Source organism: Orcinus orca, chromosome 16 (genome assembly GCF_937001465.1).
Source record: "Orcinus orca chromosome 16, mOrcOrc1.1, whole genome shotgun sequence".
NCBI lineage: Eukaryota > Metazoa > Chordata > Mammalia > Artiodactyla > Delphinidae > Orcinus > Orcinus orca.
This window is the reverse complement of record NC_064574.1, coordinates 28816491-28841556: the sequence shown is the minus strand read 5'-3', so window position 1 is coordinate 28841556 and position 25066 is coordinate 28816491. Positions and strand designations below refer to the sequence as shown.

Here is a 25066-nt window from a genome sequence, read left to right as displayed (position 1 = left end):
CTGGCAAGCCTCCTACATGGGGAGGGGCAGCAGGGGCGACACTGGTTTCCATCCCTCCACAGCTGTGCCAGGGCTGCCCCTCTGCAGACAACCATGGGGAGGTGTGGGGGACAGAGGGGCCCTGGTGCTAGCCCCAGCTTGGGAGCTGCTTGGCAAGTGGCTCCTGGCAGGTGGAGGTCCTTCAACGACCTTGGCCACAGCATGTGCTTCCCTGGGCTTCCCGGCTGATACAGCTGTCAAGCCGCAGCCTGGCTCCTCTCCTGCCACCGCCTCCTCCTGAGGTTCCAGCTTTAAAGCATGACCCTATGGACTCTCTTTTCTTCAGATCTCTGCTGCAGTTCTTAGGATCCTTGAGTCAGTGTCCACCCCTCCCCTGCATTTACCCCAAGTACCTACAGGAGCTAGAACACACTCACAGAGCTCTAGAATGGAAAGAATGTTGGGTAGACTTTGTCACAGCCCACCGTTTTACAGACAGAAACTGAAAGCCAGAGGGAGCACGCCATATGTCTAAAGTTGCTCAGCAAGTGCAGCACAAAGCCTGGGCTGGGAGCTCACCTCCTGACTCTAGTGACAAAGCTTCTGCACTGCAGCCCCACCCCACACCGCTGTTCGAATCCAGGCAGGAGTCTGATAAAATAAGAACAGAAGGCGGCTTTTTGAGTAAAGAAGTCATGGAAGGAAAGCCAAGGGTAAAACAGAAGTCTCACCAATTTTAAGGCAGCTCACAAATGACACAGTAAAATATACATTGAAACCGAGGCCTGGGGAAGAAGGGAATGCCACAGGCTGACCACACATGCAAACGTGGCAGCAATAACGAGGTTCAGATTCCACTCTGAGCTTCCTGGCCATCAAAGCAAAAAGAGAAATTATGCCCAGTCTTCTTGTTCTTATAGTTAGGGGAGAGCAGGAAGCAGACTAGTTCTTTAGGAGACATAAAGCTCTCCCTAAAATGAACGCTAAAAGAAACATTATTGCATGTGATTTGCTGTAGGGATAGAGGACTGCCTATTGTGAATCTGCAAGGAGGATCCCAAGATAAAGGAAAGATGGTGGCCTCAGAGCTCAGCCAAGTTACCCTGTATGTGCTGTGCTCTGCTGACATGAGATTGAAGGACCCATGGAACACAAGGACCAAAGGGCTAAAGGGATGTTCAGATGTCATCTGATCTGCCTGGGACCACAGCTCCTTTCCATGGAGATAGCCCCCACCCAATCTGAGATCAGAGAGCTCTATCTTCCTGGGAATACAAAGCAGGGAACCACATAAACTCATGCTGTCTCTTGCATTCTCTCTCGCTCTCGCTCTCTCTCCTGGCATTTCATGACAATCTAGTCCAACTGCCACATTTTCTAAGCAGAAACTGATGACTTGCCAAAGGCCACAATGTGAGCTGTAGGAACAGGGGACATGAGACCGAAGGTGGGCCAGCTGATTCCAATCCACCAGCCACTGTGGGCATGCTGCTCCTGTTGGAAGCCAGGTCTCACCTATCTTCTTGAGGCTCCTGGGGGCTTTGTACGGAGATACAGGCCCAGCTCACCCAACTGTTCCTGTTTAGCCCAGGAGCCATGCTGATCCCAAATCAGCATCCTTCACCTCTCCTCCCAGACCCCCTTTCTTTCTCCAGCTGCCAGCTTCCCTGCCGTCCTCAGCAGCTGATTCCTGTCCAACTGACTTCCAGTGGCACTTCCCTCATCAAGCTGAATTATTTTGCCTTCACTAAGATCTGGGGCCTTTGACAGCGCCCAACACGGCTCACACGTGCTGAAAGAGGGTGGGTAATTATAAACCTCTCTCCCCAAAAGACTTCCTACTCTGGAGAAGCTGCTCCACCCCTTAATTTAGCTAAAATGAGCATTTTAAAATGTTTTCAAAGGGAGACTCTGTAAAAATCTATGTCTATATTAAAATCCCTTTGTCTCAGAATGAGTTTTTCCCCTTTGCTGGGAGGCTAATTTAACAAAAAGAAACCATGGCTTTGGGCTCAAATATGCCAGGATTTGAATTCCAAACTGCACTACCCACTATCTTTATGACAGTGGGAATACCACTTTACTTCTCTAAGCCTCAGTCTCCTCATCTGTAAAATGGAGCTAAGTACAGATATTGTGCACAAGTACAGTCACGATTAGCAGTTATACGTGCTAAATGCCTAGCAAGGATCTGGCATAGGGAAAGCACTCCATAAACAGTATTTATTTATTCACCTAAATAGTCTTGTTCTTAATGTTGTTCATATATGTTACATCTTTATTCCACTCCAAAATCTTCATCTGAAATATTATAATAGTTTGTATTTCAGGGGTCTCTTTCTTTCTCCCCATGCTTTATTTTCTCCACAGTCCTTAGCAACAGCTAATGTACTTTGTTTATTGTCTCTAGAATATAAGCTCTAGGAAGGTAAGAATATTTGCCCATTTATTTCTTAATTTAGTTCCCAGCGCTTAGACCAGTGCCTGGCACCCCACAGGCCCTCAACAAATATTTGCTGGATGAATAAGTGGTTCTGCACTCACTTGGGTTGATATCACTACCCAAGTAAGTGCGGGCTTCTTAGCAAGTAGAAAAAGGGGCAAGAAAAGCTTTGCAGTACTTAGTTTATATTATTATAGTCCTTCTCACACATGGCGTCCTATTTAGGTGGGCTGGTCTCTCCTGCTAGATTTGTAAGCCAGGGATTTATCCATCTCTGAATCCTTAGTATCTAGCAGGGTCTTGAGTACAAAACCCTTAAAAACTGCATCTTAAGGGAAAGCATGAAAGCACAGTTTGAAAGCTGTCATTTAATCAGCCTCTTGCCAGGCACTGTCCTGGGTGTTCCACATTTATCCTCTCAGTTCACCCTCACGTTAGGAGGTGTGCCCTCCATTTTACCACCAGAGACCAGCGAACTTGCAGGAGGGCACGTAGCAAGTAGGTGGTAATACTGAGAGTGGAACTCAAACGATTCCTGCTGCCCCTCTAAATTACATCTCCGCACTCAGAAAATCCAATTAGTTGTGTCAACAACCCCAAATCCTGACAGCAGCCCTCAGAGAAAAGTGAAAGATACAACATTACAGTGGACCCTCATGGTTTGCAGATTCTGTAGTTGCGAATCATCTACTTGCTAACATTTATTCATAAGCCCCAAATCAATACCCAGTTCCTTCACAGTCCTGGGTGGAATGCACAGAGCGGTGAAAAATTTCAGTTGCCTGATGCCCATGTTCCCAGCTGAGTGGAACAAGGCAACCTCCCGTTTCATTTCTTTTCTTCTTTTTTTTTTTTTAAATAAAATTGATTTTAAAAAATAGTATTTTAAACTGCACAGTTTCCAGGAGTACACAGTTATCAAAAATGCACACACTTCACTTAGCTTGGTTCCTTTCTTATACTATAAACAAGTGTCCTTTTTGTGGTCTCTTTAGAGCTATGTTTTTAACATATTTTGTGCTTTGCTGGTGTGGGGGGGTAATTTTGCTATTTAAAATGGCCCGCAAGCATAGTGCTGAAGCACTGTCCAGTGTTCCTAAGCTAAGGAAGGCTGTGACGTGCCTTATGGAGAAAATAAATGTCAGATAAGGTTCGTCCAGGTGTGAGTTATAGTGCTGTTGGCACGAATTCAATGTGAATGTACCAACAATGTATATTAAAGGTGTCTTTAAACAGAAACACAAATAAATAAAACAATGTTATGTATTGATCAGTTGATGAAAATGTTGTGACCAGAGGCTCCCAGGAGCCTAATTCTGTATTCTCCCTCAGGAGCAATGGTTTTGTACTAATTCAGGGTTCACAGCTGGTTTATAGAACATCACTATTGCAAATAACAAGGACTGACTGTATTAAGCACAGGTGCCCAGCACCCAGATCTGCACACAACAGGTCCGGTTGTGTCCACGCACAAGTACACGTACAACCACGCTCGGCTGTGTGCTCAGCTCCGTGTACTCAACACTGCCGTCCGCACCAGCACCCGCCGAGCCCTCGGGGGGCCGTGAGGACTAAATGCAGGAGCTCGGTGGGTACAGCCAAACACTCCTGGATTCAAATCCCAGCTCAGTGGGGAGCTGTGTGCCTGCAGGCCTGTCATAATCAGGGCCAGTTTCCTTACGTGTACGTGAGGTTAATCGTTGTCACGATGGTAAAGTGGGGCTGTGCAGGTCAAGCGCAGGGGTAGGGGTGGGGCTTGGGGCAGGCAGCAGGACAGAGCCTTTTCAGCCCTTGTATCTGTACAGGGCATGGATGGGGTCCAGGAGAGCCAAGCTGAGGGCCTCCCCCTCCTTAGCCGACTGGCCTCCCTGCTCTCGCAGGCCTGGGCCTCACTCCGCCCAACGTTTCCTCGAGGAGCACCTGGAGGCCAGGAGGCCAGGGACCAGAAGGTCAAAGCCAGAAGGTACTCAGAGACAGGCAACTCCAGGGGTCCAAAACTGGCAGCCCATAGGCTGTATCGTGCCTAAAGACCACTCTCCTTTGGCCTGCATGTACGTGTATTTTAATTTCAGTCAACATTTATAACTTGAGAGACTGCATACTTAAAGAAACCCAGATTTCTAGCTTGTCTTAACCCCAAAGATCCTGCAGCTCCGCGCCTGCATTCCTGCATGGCAGTGATGGGCTGAGGCTGAGGAGTGGCCCCTTTTTGCCAGTTCTTACCTGCACTTGTGCTCTTTACCTGGGCTGTTTCGTTTGTTAGCTGCCTGGCATTGGGGTTTGGAATCTCCAGTCTAGTCCCATCCCATTTTATAGATAGAGGATCTGAGGTCAGGGGGAAGGCGTGGCGCTTGCCCAAGGCCCCAGGCATACTGGTGGAGCTGAGATTTGAACCCTTGCAGCTCTGAGCCCAGGGTGCTGGACACGCAGGGAGGCTGGGAACACAGAACGGGGGACTTGGGCTGAGGGGCAAATCCTGTTCAGGAAAAGGCTGCTGGTGCCAAAAGGTAAAGCAGAGACCAGCAGCTCTGGCTGCAGTCAGCAGAAAGCTCTCCTTCCCACCTGCGGGCAAATACCAGCCTCCCCCACCCTGTAAGATAAACTCCTCCCCGGCTCTGTTGACACAGGGCTCTCAGGTGTCCCTCTGCCCTGACATTTCCCCTGAGCAGGCAAAGATCTTCGTAATCGCAGGGGCCCCCAGGAAGGTGTGCAGAGCAGGGGCTTTTCCTAGAGCAGAATCTAGCTGGAAAACCTAGGTCTCAGCAGAGGACTGACCATGGGCTATAGCTTCCTCATCTGCAACATAGGGTTTCAACTGCGAAGATCTAATCAGATAATGCTGTGAAGAGCCCTGGCACACGCTGCCCAATGAGCAGTCATTTCTTTCCCTTATTTTATAAACCAAGGCCCCGAGACATGTGAATAATTCACCCCAAGAAGGTCACGGAATTAGCTCCAACTGGGTAATTTTTAAATGTTAAATATAGTTCTATTTATGAATGTTGTTATTATAGCTATAAAGTAGCACACATCTTTTTTTTTTGTTTTAAAAGCCTCCATTTTTGCTACTCAGAGATAAACCACTGATTAATTTGGAGGCTGCTCCTCCTAGCTTTTTTCTAAGCATAGAAGAAAAACTATTTTGGAGGCGGGTTTTGTTATTTTTACATAGTTATAAACATGGTAGAGAGGCACCTTTATATCTTTTTAAAAAATTTAACATGGTTTATGAATTGCCCATGATATGGCATATTCTTTATAGGAAGTATCTTATGGGCTGTATAATAGTCCATTTCATGGGTCCATCACTGTTACCTTAACATCCCCCTCTGTTGAACATATAGACTTTTTTACTATCAGAAAGAATGCTACAACAGACATCTTCATGCATTATTATTTTTCTGTAGTTAGAATTATTTCCTTAGGAAGGATCCCCAGTAGTAGGTTTATAGGGTCAAAAAGTTTGAATATGCTGCCGAACTGCTTTTCTAAAGGGCTGAGTTGCTAGTTGATTCTCCCCCCATAACATACGCACAGCAGCTGTGTTTCCCCTTGACAAAACCACAGGCACTTAGCCTTGCCTCCTGAAAGGCAAGGAGTTCGAGCTCAAAACAGGAATTACCAAAGATGGTCTTTCTGTGTCTCTCTGGCCTTGTGACAAGTGTCTTCACCTCACATGGCAAAGAGGGAAACTGAGGCCTCCTGGAGAGACGTAGCTCGAAAGTGGCCTAGCTCCAAGATTGAAAGCAGGTCCCCTCAAGCTTCTCCTCTCTCCTAATCAGAGTACTTCTTACCTGTGTGGCAGCTCTGGCAGGGACATTTCAGTCAATGTTTACCAAGCGTCTATGTGCGCTGGGTTCTCCCCAGTAGTCCCAGTAATCAAAGCGTGTGTCAGGGAGGGGCTGGGCAGAGGACAGAGGGAGCCTCTCTGCAGAACTCAGGAGCAGGCTTCTGCAGGTGGATGCACAGATGTCTGTGGAGGAGCATTCCAGCTTCAGTGCAGGGAAGGGGGGTCAACGTTACAGAAACATGCAGGAGAAGGGGAGATACAAGGGGCTGGGTACACGAGACCAGACAGTGTAGGGACAAAGGGGAGCAGAGGGGAGACCAGGCACTGGGGGAGCACCTTTTGAGCCTACAGAAAAAGTTCTGAGCAGAGGAAGGACGAGGTCAGGTTTAGATTGTAGACGATAACCCTGTACCAGCTCTGCTGAGAATGGGCTGGAAGAGATGAGAAAGGGCACCAGGAAAGCCAAGACGGGAGAAGAGGAAAGGAAGTGAGAGAAGTAAAGATGGCTTCGAGAGAAATTTAGGGAGTAGACAGGGACCAAAAGAGATGGGCCGTGGGACCAGGGAGAGGGAAGAACCGTGATGATGCCCAGGCCTCTGGGTAGGTGGAGGTGATGCCCACCCAATGTTCATCTCCCCTTCTCCCTTAATAACAGAACCCTATTTTTGTTCAGGGTTGGCAATATACCCAGCTTAAAACACACCAGTATCCAGAGTGGCGCTGGCAGTTCTGGCCTGTGTACTGTGAGCATCAGCACCGGGCCTGAGAGTCTGGCTAGTTGTCATCTAGCATGAGAGGCCGGAAGAGAAGTGGGCATCACGCCTTCAGTGGCTCAGTCTCCCAGGTGCCAGGAGCAGGGCCAGATTCAGAATCAAGGGCTAGCAAACACGAGCTGAAGGAAGTCAGGCAGCCAACCAGGTGATCTGGGACCTGAGAACCCCATGCACAGTCAACCTAGTACCAGGAAAATGGCCTCGAGGCCACCGTCCATCTACCCTGGGACACAGCCCAGCACAGGAGAAAGAGCACAGAACTGGGAACCCGTACGCTCAGCTCTGCCATTGACTCACAGGCCTGAGGGCACCCTTCTTTTGAGTTGATACCTCAGTGTCCCCGTCTATAAATGGAGATAATGCCCCCACCTCATGGAGCTGTGTGACCACCTGGCCTCTGCCATCACATCTTCCCAAATATCCTCACTGATTCACCTCATGGGTTCACCATGCTTTCGCCTATGCAGTGCCCTCTGCCTAGAAAGCCCTTCCAAGCTTCTTCTACCTGCTTCTCTTCCAAGCTCAATTCAAGCACGGATGCCCACGTGTGGCTCCACGGGAGACAGAGTTCACAGCTCTCGCCACGGTGGCCCCATGGCATGTGCTCTTTTGTTATACCAGGAGGACACAGGCTGTTTACACACATCTGCTGTGGATCACTATCTTCCATTTTTTGAGGGTTTCTAAGTCTACATACACAGACACACAGACACACAGACACAGAGGCGTTTGGCTTAAGCAGCGATGTGCACTGCTGGCGAGCTGTGCAAGGGCACTGGCAGAAGAGGTAGTGATGCCCTCAACCAGGCTCCACACACCCAGAGCAGAGCAGAGAAGGTTGCCCTGCGCTGTTCCAGCCAGTGCATCTCGAGCCTGGCCCAGCGTGGAGCTCAACAAACATTCCTTAATGAATATATGGCTCCTCCTCCTCTGTCTCCCAAATGCCTTTTGTGACGATAGATGGTGCTGACGCGCTCCTTGTCCTTGGAGTTGAGATGGTCAGCTACAGAGTTCTGCACCTGCCTCTCACCCACAGAAAGGCAGTGCCGTGCCCACTGCACATACAAGGCGAGGGAGAAAGGTGACCTGCTTCACCAAGTGTCACCGGAATCAAAGGCATCAAGGCACCCAGCATGGGCCCTCTTCCTCTAGAGATCAGAGGTCTGTGTGGGCCCTGACGCTACACCCCATGGTCTCAGGAACTCAGGCCCCCTGTTTGCAAAACAAAGCTGTGGAGATGTGCGAATTTTAAGTACCTCTAGGTGCTGTCCTGTGATTCCACATGATAGTTGAGAAGGACTGAATTCAGAGGCTGCAATCTCTCAGGAAGCTAGTCTCTTTCTGAGTCTCTCTCTCTCACACACACACACAAACACACACACATACATACATACACACGCTGAGTCTGAAACTCCCACAGGGCTCTCTGGGGCAAGACACAGATTGGGAGAAAATAGCTGCAAAATATATATTTGACAAGGAACTTGTATCGAGTATGTATAAATAACCCTTACAACTCAATAATATTAAGACCAACAGCCAAATAGTTAAATATTTAAAAGTTGGCAAAATACTTGAACAAATAATTCACCAAAGATATATGGATGGCAAATAAGCACACAAAAAGATGCTCAACATCGTTAGTCATTAGGAAAATGCAAATTAAAGCTATAAGGAGATACCACGATACACCTATTGGAATGATTAAAATTAAATAGACTGGGGCTTCCCTGGTGGCGCAGTGGTTGAGAGTCCGCCTGCCGATGCAGGGGACACGGGTTCGTGCCCCGGTCCGGGAGGATCCCACATGCCGCGGAGCGGCTGGGCCCGTGAGCCATGGCCGCTGAGCCTGCGCGTCCGGAGCCTGTGCTCCGCAACGGGAGAGGCCACAACACTGAGAGGCCCGCGTACCGCAAAAAAAAAAAAAAAAAAATTAAATAGACTGATCATACCAAGTACTGTTGCGGATGCAGAGAAACCAGAACTCTCATACGCTGCTGCTGGGAATGTAAAATGGTACAACCACTCTGGAAACACTTGGGCAGTTTTTTTAAAAGTTAAATATATATTTACCAAATGATCTAGCCGCTCCACTTCACTCCTAGGTATTTACCCTAGAGAACAGGAAGGTATGTCCATACAAAGACTTATACACAATTGTTCACAACAGCTTTATTTATAATAACAAAAAACTAGGAAAAAACCAAATGTCCATCAACAGATGAAGGGCAAAACAAATCATGGTTTACGCTTACATACAAGGGTGTACTATGTGTACTCAGAAATAAAAAGGAATGAACTGATGTACACAACAACTTGAATCTCTAAATAATCATGCCGGTGAAAGAAGCCAGACCCCCACCGCCTCCCAAAAAGTATATTCTGCATGATCCCATTTACACAAAATTCTAGAAAATGCAAAGGAATTGATAGTGACAGAAGGCAGGCCAGTGGTTGCCTGGACAAGGGAGGGGAGAGGGAGGCATGAGAGGAAGGAATTACAGAGGTGCAAGAGGAAACTTTGGGGGTTGATGGATGTGTTCACTATCTTAATTGTGGCGATGGTTTCATGGGTTACATACTATGTCAAAACTTACCAAACTGTACACTTTAAGCATGTGCAGCTTGATGTATGTTGTCTGTACGTCAATAAAGCTGGAAGGAGGGGAAGGGGCAGGGGAAAGAGAAGAAGGCAGGGCAGCATGAAGCAGGAGGAGTCTTTCTGGGAAGCCTGGGACCTGGACACAGACACACGGACGTACATGCACTGAGTATGAACCTGCCACTTGGCCTCCAGGGGAGTCCTAAGAGTCTCTCAACTCAGGATTCCATCTGTGAGAAACACCAAGGCTACTGGCCATTTGCTCGTTATTCGTCCAGAATACTTCCTGTGTGCCTGGCTTGCGCTGGGCACTGGGGATTCAGAGATAAATCAAACACAGGCCTTGCCCTGGGCAGTTCATGCTATTGGCCATGGGGAAGTCTTCCCAAAATTCAGCCTAAACATTTAGCTTCATGCCCCAAATATACCAGGCAGGTTCCCTTCACAGGAGCTATGAGAACTCTTCTTCTTAGACCCAATTTTGTTTCTAGCCTTGCCACCTCTTGGGAGAAAGCTCGTAGCTCCAGCCGGATTCTGTCCTGTATCTGTGCTAAGCAGACATCCAAGCTGAACCCCAACTGATTTCTAATAACTGACTAATGAGATCTGAGTCAAAGTCTTCACAGAATTGCAGAAATTCAGGGCAGGAAAAAATCTGAAGGTTTCAAAGCCCAACATCCATCTGATTGAAGCTTCACTTCTCTGAATAACATTCCTGTTCTGCAGTCACCCAGACCCAGTTTGAATACCTCTAGTGAGAGAGGAGCTCACTACCAACTGAACATGTATCGGATCTTTGGAGAACTAGAGAAGTTATAAAGTTCTTTCCTTCTAACTGTGCATGGAAGGGTACTGGCGTTTATTAAGGACCTACTGTGTGCTAAACCCTGTGCTGGGGGCTTTACACATATGGGATTTCTAATCTAGTTTAATTCTCTACCCAGCTTTGCTCCTATGAGGCTGGGATTATGATTATGATGCCCATTTTTACTACTGAGGAAACAAAAGGTCAGAGAAATCAAGTGACTTGCCCATGGTCACAAAGTAAGTCCATGTTCGAGACCAAGCATGTCCAACTGCAAAGTCCATGCTCTCTGTTCTCGACCACTCAGCCTGTCTAGGCTTGGATCCTGGTCTCCTTCATCTGAAGGCTAACCTCTGGGATTCCTTACAATGGCGATCTCCTGCCAGTCCTAACAAACTCTGAAGCCCATCTTCTCCCAGGCACGGGCCCCACCCCCTTCCTTCCAGAAGGAAGCCACAAAACAGAGAGTTGGCTCAAGGTGTCCTACAGCTCCAGGCTGGGCCCTGGGTACTGCCCAGCATGGGCTGCTCTCTGCAGGGCAGGGAATGGGAAGGCATGGAGGGTCAGGTGCTCTCCGTCCTCTGCGAACACAGACCTTGGTCTGGTGACTAGGAGCCGGGGCTCTGGGAAGGAGCTGATGAAGAGGGACCCTTGAAAGATGTCATGTGAGCTGGGCCTTGAGACAAATGGGAACATGGGGAGATAGCAGTAGTGGTGGGAAGAAAATTTCAAGCAGAGGGAACTGGGGTGAGTAAAAGTAATTTAGGTAGAAAGGAAAGGCCCGTGGAAGGTATACTGCTGACCTGGGATAGAATGGGACCAAGGGTCCCTTAGGGACATTTCTGAAGTAACAAAATGCCTTTCTCTAGCTCTTAGGCCGGCTCACTCCAATCAGGCCCAGGGCTGGTAATCTTGCTCGTAAGAGCCCAGCTAAGGGCTGAGGAGGGACGAACAGATACTCACAGGCCTGAGAACAGAAATAGGGAGAGAAAGAGGATGAAAAAGCAAAGGGAGAAAAAGGGGTGGAGAGAAGGTGGGCTCTGGAATCAGATATTTGGTAGCTAGGCCGCATATAACAGACAAGTTGCTTAAATTCTCTGTGACTCAATTTCCTCTTCTATAATAATACCTTCCTCACAGAGCGGTAGGAGGATGCACTAAGTCACACATCCCTGCACCTAGTATGTGGTGTCCCTCTTATCATTCACCTGGACAAGGGTTAGGACCCAGTGGGCAGAGAAGCGATTGAGGTTGTGCAGAAGAGGGGCATTTGTGCGGACATCTGCTGTATGCCAGGCCCTTTCAGCAGATCATCACTCTCCTTTCAGGCAGGAATGATCGATCCCTCTTTGGTAGACGAGAACATGGCCCTGGGGGTAAGACAATTTGTCTGAGGTCCCAGGCTAACAAGGAGCAGAACTGGAGATGAGCCAGGCCTGACTCTGAAGCCAGTGCTCACCCTGAGCAGCAAGCAGCTGGTAGGAGGCCCAGGTCGGCTTCAGCTCTGTGCCCGAATGCAAGGAAGGTGGCCCTTGTCAGACGCTGCGGGCTTCGCCTCACGGCAGAGGCCACGTTTGGCACACCTTTCTCCCAGGGAGCTCAATGTCCAAAGTCTGCCACCTCTGAAAGGGAGGGTGGGAGGAGGTGAGTGGTACAATGAAGAGAGGAGGGAGGGATGGCTGGGAGGTAAGAGGGGGATGTGGTACCAAACCAGCCTCCTAATGAGGAAAGACCCAGGACTCACTGTGTCATTTCCACCATTTAAAAAGCCCCAGAGAACAGGGGAAGACCCTTTGCTGAGAAGCACTAACCCCACAGCCCAGCTAGACTGGCGGGCTCACCTTACCCAGTCCTACTCCTCTCCCTTTTCGCAGCCCTTTAGATGCTGCTCTAGTTCCTCCTCCAGGAAGCTTTCTCAGATAGCTCCAGCCTACAGTTACCCTTTCTCCTGGGGTCACCAGTGGTACCCACTGCTTGCATCACCTGTGACCAGTCCTATACTAGAATTCCAGATCCTCTAGATTGTAAGACTGCCAAGCACAGCCATTCCAAACCCCATTACATTGCAAGAACTCCTTCTAGAACATCCAGACCTATGTGAGCTGCCCAGAGATGAGGAGCTAGCTCTCAAAACATATTGTTTCATTGCTAGATGTTTTGTTTTTTTGTGTTTTTTTTTGCGGTACGCGGGCCACTCACTGCTGTGGCCTCTCCCGTTGCGGAGCACAGGCTCCAGACGCGCAGGCTCAGCGGCCATGGCTCACGGGCCCAGCCACTCCGCGGCATGTGGGATCTTCCCGGACCAGGGCACAAACCTGTGTCCCCTGCATCGGTAGGTGGACTCTCAACCACTGTGCCACCAGGGAATCCCTGCTAGATGGTTTTTCAATTTAGAATGTTCTTCCTAGAACTGAGCCAAAATTTTCCTCCCTGGCTGGCACTTGTAAGTGCTGGTCTGGGGTCTGCCTCTCAGGGCATATGGAAGCCTGGGCTCTTTCCTGTGACTGAACTTTGAGTATCTGGAGACAACTATCTTTACCCTCAACGGCTACTATTCTGTCCCAGCAGTGTGGGAAGTCATGTCCAGTATGCCTAGATTGGGGTCCCAACCCTACCACTTCCTGGTTATATAACTCTGGCCAGTTCCTTCTTTCCACTAGACCCAGCTTCCTCAATTATAAAAACTCCTGACCTCACCAGGTGGCACTGCCTCCCCTGCCCAATGTGGTAGTTTTATTGTTCTGTTCATTAACCACTTCTTTAGAGGCAATATGACTTAGAAGAAAGAACATAGCTTCGATGCCAAACTGACCAGCATTTAAGTGTAGGCTCTGCTACACAGCAGCTGTGTAACTCTGAACAAACTACTTCCTCTCTCTGAGCCTCAGTGTCCTCATCTATAAAATGAGGATAACATATGCTAAGTGGGCCTGAATTGTTTTGCTTCTTGTTTTCTCTGACCCATCTGTGTCTTGGCCTTTCTTCTGGATCTGCCCAATTTTCCAAGTTAACTATAATGCAGCTACCCTTTTATTGAGCACCAGTGTGTGGCGGGCACAGTGCTGAGCGCTTCAGATGAGGATTCCATTCAATCCCAGTACCCACTCTTTAAAGCAGGTACTATATGGCTAGTATCTTTTACTCAGAAGGCACACAATTGAACAGCAGCTGTTATTAATATTTCTATGAGCCAGGCTCCATGTACCATCCATATATATTTATCAGCCTAAAAAGCTCCCTAAGGGGAGGGACCACATCTTGGGGCCTGCTTACAGAGCAGACACTCTGTACACACTGGCTGAATGAATGGATGGAAATACTTCTTTGCATTCTCCCACAGCAGCCCGGATAAAGCCTGACCACAGTAGGTGCTTGATGAATATTTGATTAACTAGAGCCACAAAAATGTAAACTGTCCTCAGTGGCTTTAGACTGGATCCCAGAATGTCCTGAAAGCATGTCAGCGGGACCCCTCCTGCTAATTAGGAGCTCCTCTGAGGTCCTTCTCTGAGAAGGCTCCAGGCTTCCTCCACACTCAGATCCCAGCTTTTCCTCGGTGGTGGCTGTGTGGCAGAGCTCTCTACAGAGAGACCACTTGCTGTCCAGACCTCATCACAACCCAGGCAGAGGTGGCAGAACCAGCAGGGCTTTCAGAGAACAGGAAGCACCTCTCCCGCTGAGGAGCTGCCAGAGCCTCTCCTCGGGTGTGGCTTCTATGCCAGCTTCATGTGCCATCAGCCAAGTTCCCTCTTCTGAGGCTGCCCACCAGGCTTCCAGAGACCCTGTGGTAGGGAGGCCGACTAGTGTGACAGCTTCAAGGGGGCTCAGAGGTGCCTGGAGGCCTCAGTCTCTAGAGGCTCCATTCTGACAGTGCTGCCAGAACGGAAGGGGCACTAATTAGGCCTTTGAAGCTGGGGGCCCAGAAGCAGAAGATCACAAGTGGCCAAAGTAATATGTTCCCTTGCCTTGCAGATAGGGCATCCCTGGCCCAGGCCTGCACTTCCAGCCTCGTTTCCCTTCTCCGCCCTCATCCTCAGGTGACAACTAGGAGCACTACGCACCTGGCATCTAACACTGTACATCAGGGGACACAGGCTGATGGCCTGACACAGACACACATTAATGGGTGCGTTTTAAAGTGTTTCCTAGTTGGCCACATTAAAAAAATCAAGAGATGTCACAAACATCCAGATTTCTTACAAATGAGAAGATCTGACAACACGAGGCCCAAGTTCTTGCATGGCAGCGGTGGCGAGAGCAGGCTAGCAGCCACCTCTTTCAAGCAACACTCTCTAATTTGCTATCACCCCCAAAGAGCCCAACATAGACAACAGGGTTTGAGGTCCCTTGCTTTTCATGTTTTATCATGGCATGCAGACCTCCTAATGACCTTATGAGGTAGATAGCATCATGTCCCCATTTCACAGATGAGGAAGCAGAGGCTCTGAGAGAAAAAGTAACTTGGCCAGGATTCGAACCCAAGCAGCCTGACTTCAGAGCCAAACACAAGGACACTGGTCTGCAGCAAAAGCATGGACAATGCAGTGAGTTTTTTTTTTTTTTTCTTTTTTTTGTGGTACGCGGGCCTCTCACTGTTGTGGCCTCTCCCGTTGCGGAGCACAGGCTCTGGACGCGCAGGCTCAGCGGCCATGGCTCACGGGCCCAGCCGCTCTGCGGCATGAGGGATCTTCCCGGACCGGGGCACGAACCCGTGTCCCCTGCAACGGCAGGTGAACTGTCAACCACTGTGCCACCAGGGAAGCCCCTGCAGTGAATTTTTAATACAGCAAAATGCATTCAGTTTGAAGGAATACTTTTTTCTGATTTTATATAGCTTCTTACTTTGGGGCTAAAGGTATTAAAATGTTCTTTCTCTCACTATATGATAGTAATAGTAAACAGAACAAGCGTCATGTGTCTTTGCCTGGCAGATTAAAAAGTTGGCCAACCTAGGATACATTCCCAAATGTACTGATCTTTGAAGTCTAAGTCTGAGGACCATTGCTCTGCTATACAGCCTTCTTGTCACAGAATGATAGCATGTTTCTGCTACTCCTCCTGGTTCAAAAAAACCCCACCTCTATCTACATCTCATCTTATCTTTGAAGAGGTGGCTTTTGAACTGAGCTTTTCCCAAGCCCTCTCCCTCTAGCAAACTCACAGAGCATTTGTTCATTCCTCTTGTTATATTTATCTCATTCTTCCTCAAGTTACAGTTATCTGTATCCTATCCACTCTTGTACCCCCTAAAGTGGTTCTGGAACAGAGGGAAGAGATACTGAATTATTAGCCAGTCAGCACATAAAGAGCCCTTAGAGATCACCACCTCTGACTATCATTTTGCAGGTGTGGAAAAGCAAAGAGTCTCGCCCCAGGCCACCCAGGGAGTCCTGGCAGAGCTAAAGTGAGTCTCCCGGCCCCTCGGTGCTGGCTCTTTCCACTGCACCAGGCTGCTTCCCAGATGCTCCCTTTTGGTTGGCTCAGCACCTCAATTCAGAGGTGCTAGCATGTGACAAACACTTCATAAATATCTCTCCACTAAGCAGTAAAAAGCAGCCTGGGAACACAGGCCTCATCCTCTATAAGGGCCCTCAGCTCAAGCTTCACATCACCTGCATCAAACCTCCCACTCAGTGCAAGCTGCCCATCAAATGAAGAAACAGCCCCTTAGGTCCCTGGTGACCCAGATGTAGAAAGATGCACATATGGCTCAGAAATGCAATTCCATTAGGCCAGAGTTCTGATCCCAGCCTTGCTGAGTAATCTTGGGTAAATGCCTTCATCTCTCCAGGGGTCAGGTGCTCCAGACAGGTGAAAGAATGACATGAGGAAGAAGTTCCCAAGCCTATTGCATTGTTATAGGCACTAGACAGGCTTTCCAAGAGGAGCCTCAGAGTCCTGCCTCTAGAGGCCTCTGATGACAGGGAAGGTTCAGGCCCACCTGAGACAAATGGATGGTTCCTTTGGAACTGTGCCACAGAAGGGAGTCTGGATGGCCCCTCAGACTCTGTGGCCACATTTTGGGTTGCTGGGGTCAAGAGCCAAGAACTGTTTGAAAATGTCCTAAGTTGCGTAGAACATTTATTATTATTATTATTACACACACATTCAACACAGAAAATGGCATCACCCTCACCTTCCTGACCCACTGAGTAGGAAAGGCCATCCCCCCTCCCTGTCCCATTACACCCACATCAGTATTATCACAGCTCCTAGATGGTTCATCATACCTACACATTTAGATATTTGTCTCCCTCTGTTAGCCGTGAACTTCTTGAAACTAGGGACCGCCTCTTACTCCTTCCTTTATCCTGTGCACTTGGTCTAGGGCCTGATAAATAAATAATAAACAAAGGCTGATATATGTTTAGCTAGACAAGGAATCCCCTCCACTCCTGTTCTGGGATAAGGCAGCATTTAGGCCCCTTAGAGCCATAGACACATCCAGCCCATTTGTGACATGCAGAAGGAAACTGGCCGATCCAAAATCACTCCGTCAGTGAGAGGGCTCGGACTAAAAGCAGCCTTTCCAACTCTCAGGACAGTGCATTTCCAGCTAAACTGTCTCGAGTTCTACCACACATTAGCTGTGTAACTCTGGGCGAGATCCTTTGCCTCACTGCCCTGGCTTCCTCACTTGTAAAATGGGTAAAATTGTAGTGCCTACATTATAGGGTTGTCTGAGGAGTAAGTGAACCTGTGTAAAACAGAGCACAGGACATAGGAGGAGCTCAAAAAGTGTGCCTGTCATGACTGTCATTCACTCCTGGCTGTTCTCCTTGGTAAAGGGGCACCCACCACCCATCAGCAAAGCAGAGCTCACAGCGCAAGGAAGACTTTCCAGCACTGACTTACACAGTCTTCAACCCAGCAAGTCCCCTGCAACAATCCCTTTGGGGAAATGCCTGATCTTTTGTCACGAATCCTTCACAGCTTTCCCTCCTCCAAAGCCTTATGCACGTGTGCAAGTGTACACACAATTCACAGTGATGACAAGGAGAGGTTGTGAAACCTTTGCAAGAGCTCACCCTTTCAAGTCAGATAGACTGGGTGTCAGATAACAAGTCTGCCACTTAGAGCTGTGCAGTCTTAGGCAAGTCGCTCTCTCTAAGCCTCGGTCTCCTCATCTTTCAAAGTGGTATAATCTGGGCTTCCCTGGTGGCGCAGTGGTTGAGAGTCTGCCTGCCGATGCAGGGGACACGGGTTCGTGCCCCGGTCCGGGAGAATCCCTCATGCCACGGAGCGGCTGGGCCCGTGAGCCATGGCCGCTGAGCCTGTGCGTCTGGAGCCTGTGCTCCGCAACGGAAGAGGCCACAGCAGTTAGAGGCCCGCGTACCGCAAAAACAAAAACAAAACAAAACAAAGTGGTATAATCTGTTATGAGGATTACCTAAAATATGTAATGGTCTGCTATTCCATAAATGATACTGAAAGTAATAATAGTTGTCTCATTTTTATTTAACAAAATCCACTTGACAAAATGTCAGAACCAGAAGGGGCCTTAGGGATCATGTGGTCCAGTCTTCTCGTTTTATAGCTGGAGACCCAGAGGTCTTGAGTGGAGGCGTGATTGGCCCAAGGTCACACATTGAGGTGGTGGTGGAACAAGACCTGGGACCTGGGTCTCCTGATTTTTTGCTACATGTCCATTTTGGCCCGTTTGATTCTCCTTATCTGCCCCCTCCCCGAAACACAGGAAGTGGCTGGAATCACTCTTTTCCCATCCTCTTCCCTTCATGCTTATCTTTCACCAGCCAGAACCATCTGTTTGTCAACATAATCACACCCCCCAGGCACATCTAGTCCCTTCAAGCCTGACTTGAGGAGAAGGTAAAACAACTGTTGGCCCCTGGCAATAGCAATAATAACAGTAAGAGCAATAAATAACGACAGTCAACAACTGGCACAGTACCCTGTACTTTAAAATGCTTTTCCCTACACTGTCAACACATTCTCACAGTTTCTCCCTAACCTGGTTGGCTTAGGAACATAATTTCCTCCAACTTATTTGATTCAACACTTCCTGAGGACCCTCTTTATGCCTAGCCATGGGCTAGAGATTGGAGACACAGAGAGGAAAAAGTCCATGCCTCTGCCGGAAGGAGCTCACAATCTAATGGGGATTGAGGGCAGGTGGGGACATAACAACTTCTTTTGGCCCAAACGGTGCAGCAGTAAAATGCCCTGCCCCACCCTATGGGGAGGCTTCTTTATCATGCTGTCAAGCGGCAGAATGTATCTTTGAAATAAACTGGAGCAAGAAAAGATGAATGAAAGGCTGAACAGGACAGCAGGAGGGAAGGTAGAGAATAGAAAATACAGACACCGAAAACTTGACCTCCTTGTCTCATGGAGATTCTAATGAGAGATTCCTGGAAGGGCAAGGGAGCAGCAGTGGGATCCATGTGAAATCAGAAAGCCACAGTCCCTGCCTCCCTGACAGCACACAAGATTCTGATGCTTCTGTTCCCTTAGGGATTCTGCCCTCGGATGCCAAGATTTTCCAAACCCAGTGCTGGGCTATATATGCCTCCTTGGGACCATCGTTGCTGGAATGACGTCAGTGCCCTTGCAGTGGAAATGTTTGTACCTCCTGATTGCTTCCTAGGCCCCTCAGCCTGGCAGCCCAACACACTCCAGCATTCATTATCCCCTGGCAGGAAACCATCCGCAGGGATGTAAAAGAGACCGGTGGGGTGGGGGAGGTGGGAGAGAACCGGACAAAGAGCAGCCACCCCTCCTCTCTCCTCCAGTCTATCTCCCAACTCCTGTGTCCCTAAGAACCTACTATGTGCCAGGCACAGGCACTATTTTAAGTGCTTTCATATATGTCTCATTCAATTCTTATATCAACCCTCTGAGATACATACCCTTCTTCCCAGATTTACAGATGAGGAAACTGAAGCTTGGGGAAGGGAGGTAACTTGACAAAGGTCATCCCAGTGATGACGCAGAGATGACAATATAGGACTGTCTGATACCTCCGGTTCCACGAGGCCCACACAGTCAATGTTTCACATGAGAAGTCTCGAGTTGAAAAAGATCAACTGAGGAAACCCCAATTATTTCATAGACCCAAGTTTAAATTCTGGGTTGCTTTAATAGGGATGTCTCCCTGACATGTAAGAGCTGCTTGAATGGCATATTAAAACTGTACAGACCATCTAATCCAACTCCTGAATTTAACAGATTAACAGACAGACACCCACGCCTACAGAATTTTAAGATGGCTACTTGTGGCCTACGAGCAAGCTAAAGGACTAGAACCCCAATCTCTGGCACTTTCCCTACCCGACCATGCCTGCAGAGATCACCTTTTTCTGGGAAGCAACTCCAGCCCATCCCACCTCCAGATGGGCAGAGAAGGCAGAGGAAACAGGCAGTGTGTCGCCAGGCCTCTCCTCAATCTGCTGGGTTGAGTAAGGGTATATGGGCGCTTCCCAGGCTAGGAGGTGTTCCCAACAGCCCAGCTCCCTCCCAAGGAGCAGAAGAAACCATCACAGCCTGTGGAGAATCCATGGAGACTGAGGCTTAGATCTCCTACTCTAGGGGTCATGGACATTTTTTTCTTCTCGGGGGAGAATATGGGAAGGAAGCAGTCATTGGCACTTGACCTTGGGCTGGGTGTGGGGTTCCCTGCTTCCCCCTCCCCCAGGTACTCTTGCTCCTCCTCCAAGAAAGAAAGAGGCTTAAATGTTTGTCAAACAAATAGGAATGGGGTGATCCCCAAAATCCTCCAAATAGCCCACTTTGGGCATCTTCTCTGCTGCCACCAGCATCCTCTAATTAGTGAATTTCTAGGTGGTGGTGGTGGGGCGCTTCGAGGGATGTAGGGGAATGAAGGGATGGTAAGAATGAGTCACAGTTAACCCCTCCTCGGCTGGTGCCCTCTGAGGAATTCTACCGCAGAGAGCAGCCCCCGCCCGCCGGCCGCCGCGGTGCAGCGAAGGCCCCCATCCCTGCTCCGCCGAGGCCTCCTCACCTGAGTCCACTCGCCCTCCGCAGTCCCGCCGGCTCTCACCACTCCGGCCCGGCTTGGCGCAGCGCCTCTGCAGTCGCTGCTGCAGCTGCCTGGCCCAGATCAGCAACCTGCGGCGGTGGGGAAAACAGACAGACAGGGGCGGGTGAGCGCGGGCGGGGACAGCGCGCAGCCGAGTCCCCGACCGCTGACAGCTGGGCCGCCGCGGCCGGAAAGCCTGGAGGGCCGGCTGCCCGCCGGGCGCTCCGGCCGCTCCCCTGCGGGGCCCGCGCCTCCCCTACCCCCACCCCGCACTTGGCACTCTGGGCTGCGGCGGCACAGCTGGGCGGTGGGCCCGGAGGTTCCTGTCATCACCTGCAGAGGCTTCCATAGCTTCGGCTGCCCTGCCCAGGCCGCCGAACTGCTCTCTGGAGTCCCTACTGGAGGCGGCTAGCTGCGTGCTCGCTGGGGCTGGGGCTGCCGGGAGGGAGGGAGGGAGGGAGAGAGGGGAGGGGAGGGTGAGGTGGATGGAGGGGACCAGCCAGTCGGCGGCTCGCCGGCAGCTGCGTAAGCGGCCCGCTTCACTTTCCTTCTTAAAGAGATAGTTAATGTCTTGCTCCAGAGAGCGCGGAAGACGCCAGCATGCGTGGAGTTAGGGGCCTCTCCTACCTCCACACCGGCCTGTACTTATACCTGGGCGGCGGGGCCTGGAGGAGAGCACGTTGGCCCACTGACAGGTCGTGTGACCCTGGGCAAGCCCCTTCACCTCTATGGGCTTCAGCTTTCCCATCTGTAACATCGGATGATGGTAACAGTCTTACTCCCTGTCACACGGTTGGCTTAAATAGTAATTTGATCCGAATTCCTCTGAGAACATTTTTCACTCCTCAAATCAAGTACCTCTGAGTATTTAATGCAAACAGCACTCAGACTACTTAGAAAAATGATAGCAAGAATCTTAAACAAGATGGTGAATCATTGGAAACATATGCAGTCACAACCTAAAGTAAGTGTTTATTATACACCTGTCCCCTCTGTGTCTGTCTTCCACCCACTATCACAGGGGAAGAAGAGGAAAAACAAGTGGGAAAAGTAAAGAAAACTGGACTCTCTGCCTAGCGTTTCCACTTCTAGCCTTGCAACTTTAGATAAGTTAACTCACTCTCTGGGCCTGGTTTCTTATCTGCTCCATGTGTGGGAAGTGGGGCTCAATGGGAAGGGGCTCCCTCCTTCTGAACCAGCCCTAACTATCTGATTTGTCATTCCTCTGCTCAAACCATCTGTCACTTCTTCCAGATCTCTGCTTAAATGTCACTGTCCCAGGGAGGCCTTCCTTGACCACCTAAAATAAAATAGTGATTCCCTCCTCCCTCACTTCCTCTGCCCCAGTTTTGCTGTATTTCGCCACCAGATTGTATTTTTACTATTTGTAGTCTTTCATTATTACCCCCACTAGAATGTACACTCCATGAAGGAAGGGACTTTGTTCTGTCTCCTGCCATATCCCCAGTGCTTACAATGGTGCCTAACACATATCAGTTGCTCAATAAATATTGCCTAAGTGAATGAGAGAGCAAGCATGCATTGTGCCAGGCCCTAGTCTTCTATAAGAACACAAGGCCAGATGCTATCCTCGTCTCTTAAGACTTTTAAGTCCTAAAGTCTCAGTCTACTTTTGGCAAGGCTGTACCTAGTACCCTCCACCCTAAACTGAATTTTCCAAGAGAAGTATTTGTAAAGTGACTTCACCAACTTCATATCATGACTCTGCAATACTGGCCTGGTGAGAAATAGTTAATATTTACAATGTACATGAAAAAAATAATTATTTTAAATTAACTGTTACTTTTCAAAGTTAAATCTTTTGTGTAGCTCTGATTTGTGGTAAATCCATCACTCTATAACAATACATATAATTTTGCAACAAATGCCTATACTTTTTTTTGCATTGGTAATATTTTTCCCTCATTCAATTAAACTGAATTCTCCTATCAGATGGCCATCATTATATTATGCTTTGTGGAAAAACATGACAGCAATCGTGGCAGAAATAGGAAATTGTAGTTGAAAAAGCCATGTGAAATAAGGCCTTCTGTCTAAAAACAAACAAACAAAAAACTAACGCTAAATTAGCAAGTTAATTGATGAAATGTTTTATCTGCCCTAAGGACCACCTAAATTATATAAGTGACTTATTTACACTTAAAGCAAAACCAAAGGAAGCCATGTAATTGTTGTTTGTTTATCAGGAGATAATTCCTGAGATCCTTATTTAAAAAATACGTTTTGTTTGTCCTCAGGTTTTTTCCCTTGGTACTTAGAAGAATACATTTCCCAGAAATATCCACAAGGAACTTCACCCCACAAAAAGAGAGAGGACCTCTAACCACATTACTCCCATCTGGGATGGTGTTAAGAATCTCTCCTCAGTAACATAAAGCGTGTGAGAAGAAGAGAACCAATGTTCAGTGACAACATAAATTATAAATAAGTGAGGATTTTAAGCATAAAACAAATTATTCTAAAGAAATTAGTAGTTTTTGTTTTGTACACATTGGGAAATACTTCAATTTGTTTAGTTTCAAAAGCAATTTTGGTTCCAATTCTGGGTAAGCACATTCCTCCCACTGAATGCCACAATAAACCTGAACAAAATGTATGTAGCGGCTACTTGAGGACTCCGAAAATACTAGCAGGAAATTGGGGAAGAAGGATAGAATCTGACATACCACTGACTAGTGAATTTACCAGTTTTTCTTCCTCTGGTATCCCCCAGCCTGGTCTGAAGGAAGCCCAAAACCTGGACTTGGGGAATCAACACAGAGAGAGTGCCCATGAATCTCCCTAGTTCTGACTTTAGGGTTAGGAAAGGAGACCCCTAATCCTCAGGGTGAGAGGGGGAAATAATTTTTCTTTTATTTTTTAATCTTTTCTCCATTATCTCATGCCCAAGCTCCCAGGGAATCCTGCAGTGGTGGCTGTGACATCAGGCACCCACAGATCCCTAAAACTCTGAGGGAGGAAAAACTTCTCCAATCAAGTATCTGTAGTCCTAAGAGAGTGTGAGCCTCTGCTGGTTTTTTGTTTTTATTTTTATTTATTTATTTTCTTTTGTCTCTTTCCGTCCTCCCACCATTTGGCTTCAGATGCAGGTGCAATTGTGGGGAGAAGGCAGCAAAACAGAGCAGAGTAAACAAAGCTACAAGCTCCAGCTTTCTGGTGAACCCCAAAGAGGATAAACCAAATAATGATAATAATAAAAAAATAATGATCCCAGTTACTATTGAAGACTAAAAATAAAGAAAAAATCTTGCAAGCAATCAGAGAAAAATGATGTGTTAATTACATAGGAATAAAGATTTGAATAACTGAATTTCTCAACTGAAACCATGAAGGGCAGGAGAAAAATGGAACAAGAATTTTAAATTGCTGACAGAAAAGAGCAGTCAACCAGGATTCTATACCCAGCAAAAATATCCATCAGGAATAAAAGTAAAATAAAGACATTTCTCAGATAAAGGTAAGTTAAGAAAATTCGTTGTCAGCAGACCTGCTCTGAAAGAACTGTTAAAGGAAATTCTTTAGACAGAAGGGAAATTATATTAGAAGGAAACTTAGAACATCAGGGAGGAAAGAAGGACAATAAAAATGGTAAATATTTGGGTAAATTTAATAGACTATCCTCCTCTTGAATTCTTTAAAATATGTTTGACAGTTGAAAGCAAAAATCATAACACTGTGTGATGGGGTTTCAATGTAGGTAGATGTAATACATGACAATTTTGATTACACATAAAGCAGGAAATATAAAGGAACTTATATGGTACAAGGTTTCTACACTCCACTTGAAGTGGTAAAATACTGATTCTAAGTAGACTGTGAAAAGTTAAGTATTTATTTTGTAATCCTTAAAGAAACCATTTAAAAATATCTATAACAAAAGATACAGTAAAACACAACAGATAAATTAAAATGGAATTCTAAAAAAAAAGTTCAAATATTCCAAAAGAGGGCAAGAAAGGAGGAAACAGAGGAATGAAAAATAGAGGAAACAAACAGTAAACAAATAATAAAATGGTAGATCTAAATCCAAACATGTCAATATTTACATTAAATGTATAAACATCAATTAAACAGAGATTTTCAGGATGGATAAAAAATGACTTAATTAGATGCTTTCTACAAGAAACTCACTTTAAATATAATGATATAGGTAAGCTAAAAGTAAAAGATGGGGAAAGATATACCATAATACGAATTAAAGGAGAGCTGGAATGGCTTAATATGAGAAAAAGTAGACTTCAAAGCAAAGAAAATTACCAGAGATAAAGAGAATCATTATATAAAAATAAAAGGGTCATTTCACAAGGAATACATAATAATTGTAAATAATTGTAGAAGAGCTTCAAAATACATGAAGCAAAACTTGTCATAACCGAGAGAATAAATAGATTCACAATTATAGTTGCAGACATGAACACTCCTTTCTCTGTAATCAGTAGAACTAGTAGACAGCAAATAAGCCAGGATATAGAAGAACTGAATAGCACTAACAACGAACTAGGTTCAATTGACATTTCACCTAACAACTGCAGAATATATTCAAGTGTCACCCATCAAGACAGACCCTACACTAGGTCATAAAACAAACCTTAATAAATTTAAAAGAATCAAAATCATTTAAAGTATGTTCTCTGACCATAATGAATTAGACTA

At 47.4% G+C, this 25066-nt stretch overlaps 1 protein-coding gene across 12 annotated transcripts in view; it reads right to left on the bottom strand.

Moving 5' to 3' along the window:
• The window catches only part of SNPH (syntaphilin), a 41943-nt gene extending 21100 nt beyond the window's left edge, over positions 1–20843 (bottom strand). For 3 of the 12 annotated variants that reach the window (XM_049699874.1, XM_049699879.1, XM_049699882.1), the window contains exons 1-3: positions 20726–20843; positions 20375–20481; positions 19707–19896 (exon numbers count right to left, since the gene is read on the bottom strand). In XM_049699874.1, the coding sequence (XP_049555831.1) occupies positions 19707–19734 (28 nt within the window). In that variant the 5' untranslated portion in view covers positions 19735–19896; positions 20375–20481; positions 20726–20843. Of the gene's footprint in view, positions 1–558; positions 578–16622; positions 16724–19706; positions 19897–20374; positions 20482–20725 lie in introns of those variants that run through there. The other 9 variants (XM_049699875.1, XM_004272960.4, XM_049699883.1 and 6 more) reach the window with 5 other exon arrangements.
• Positions 20844–25066: the final 4223 nt, after the last annotated feature.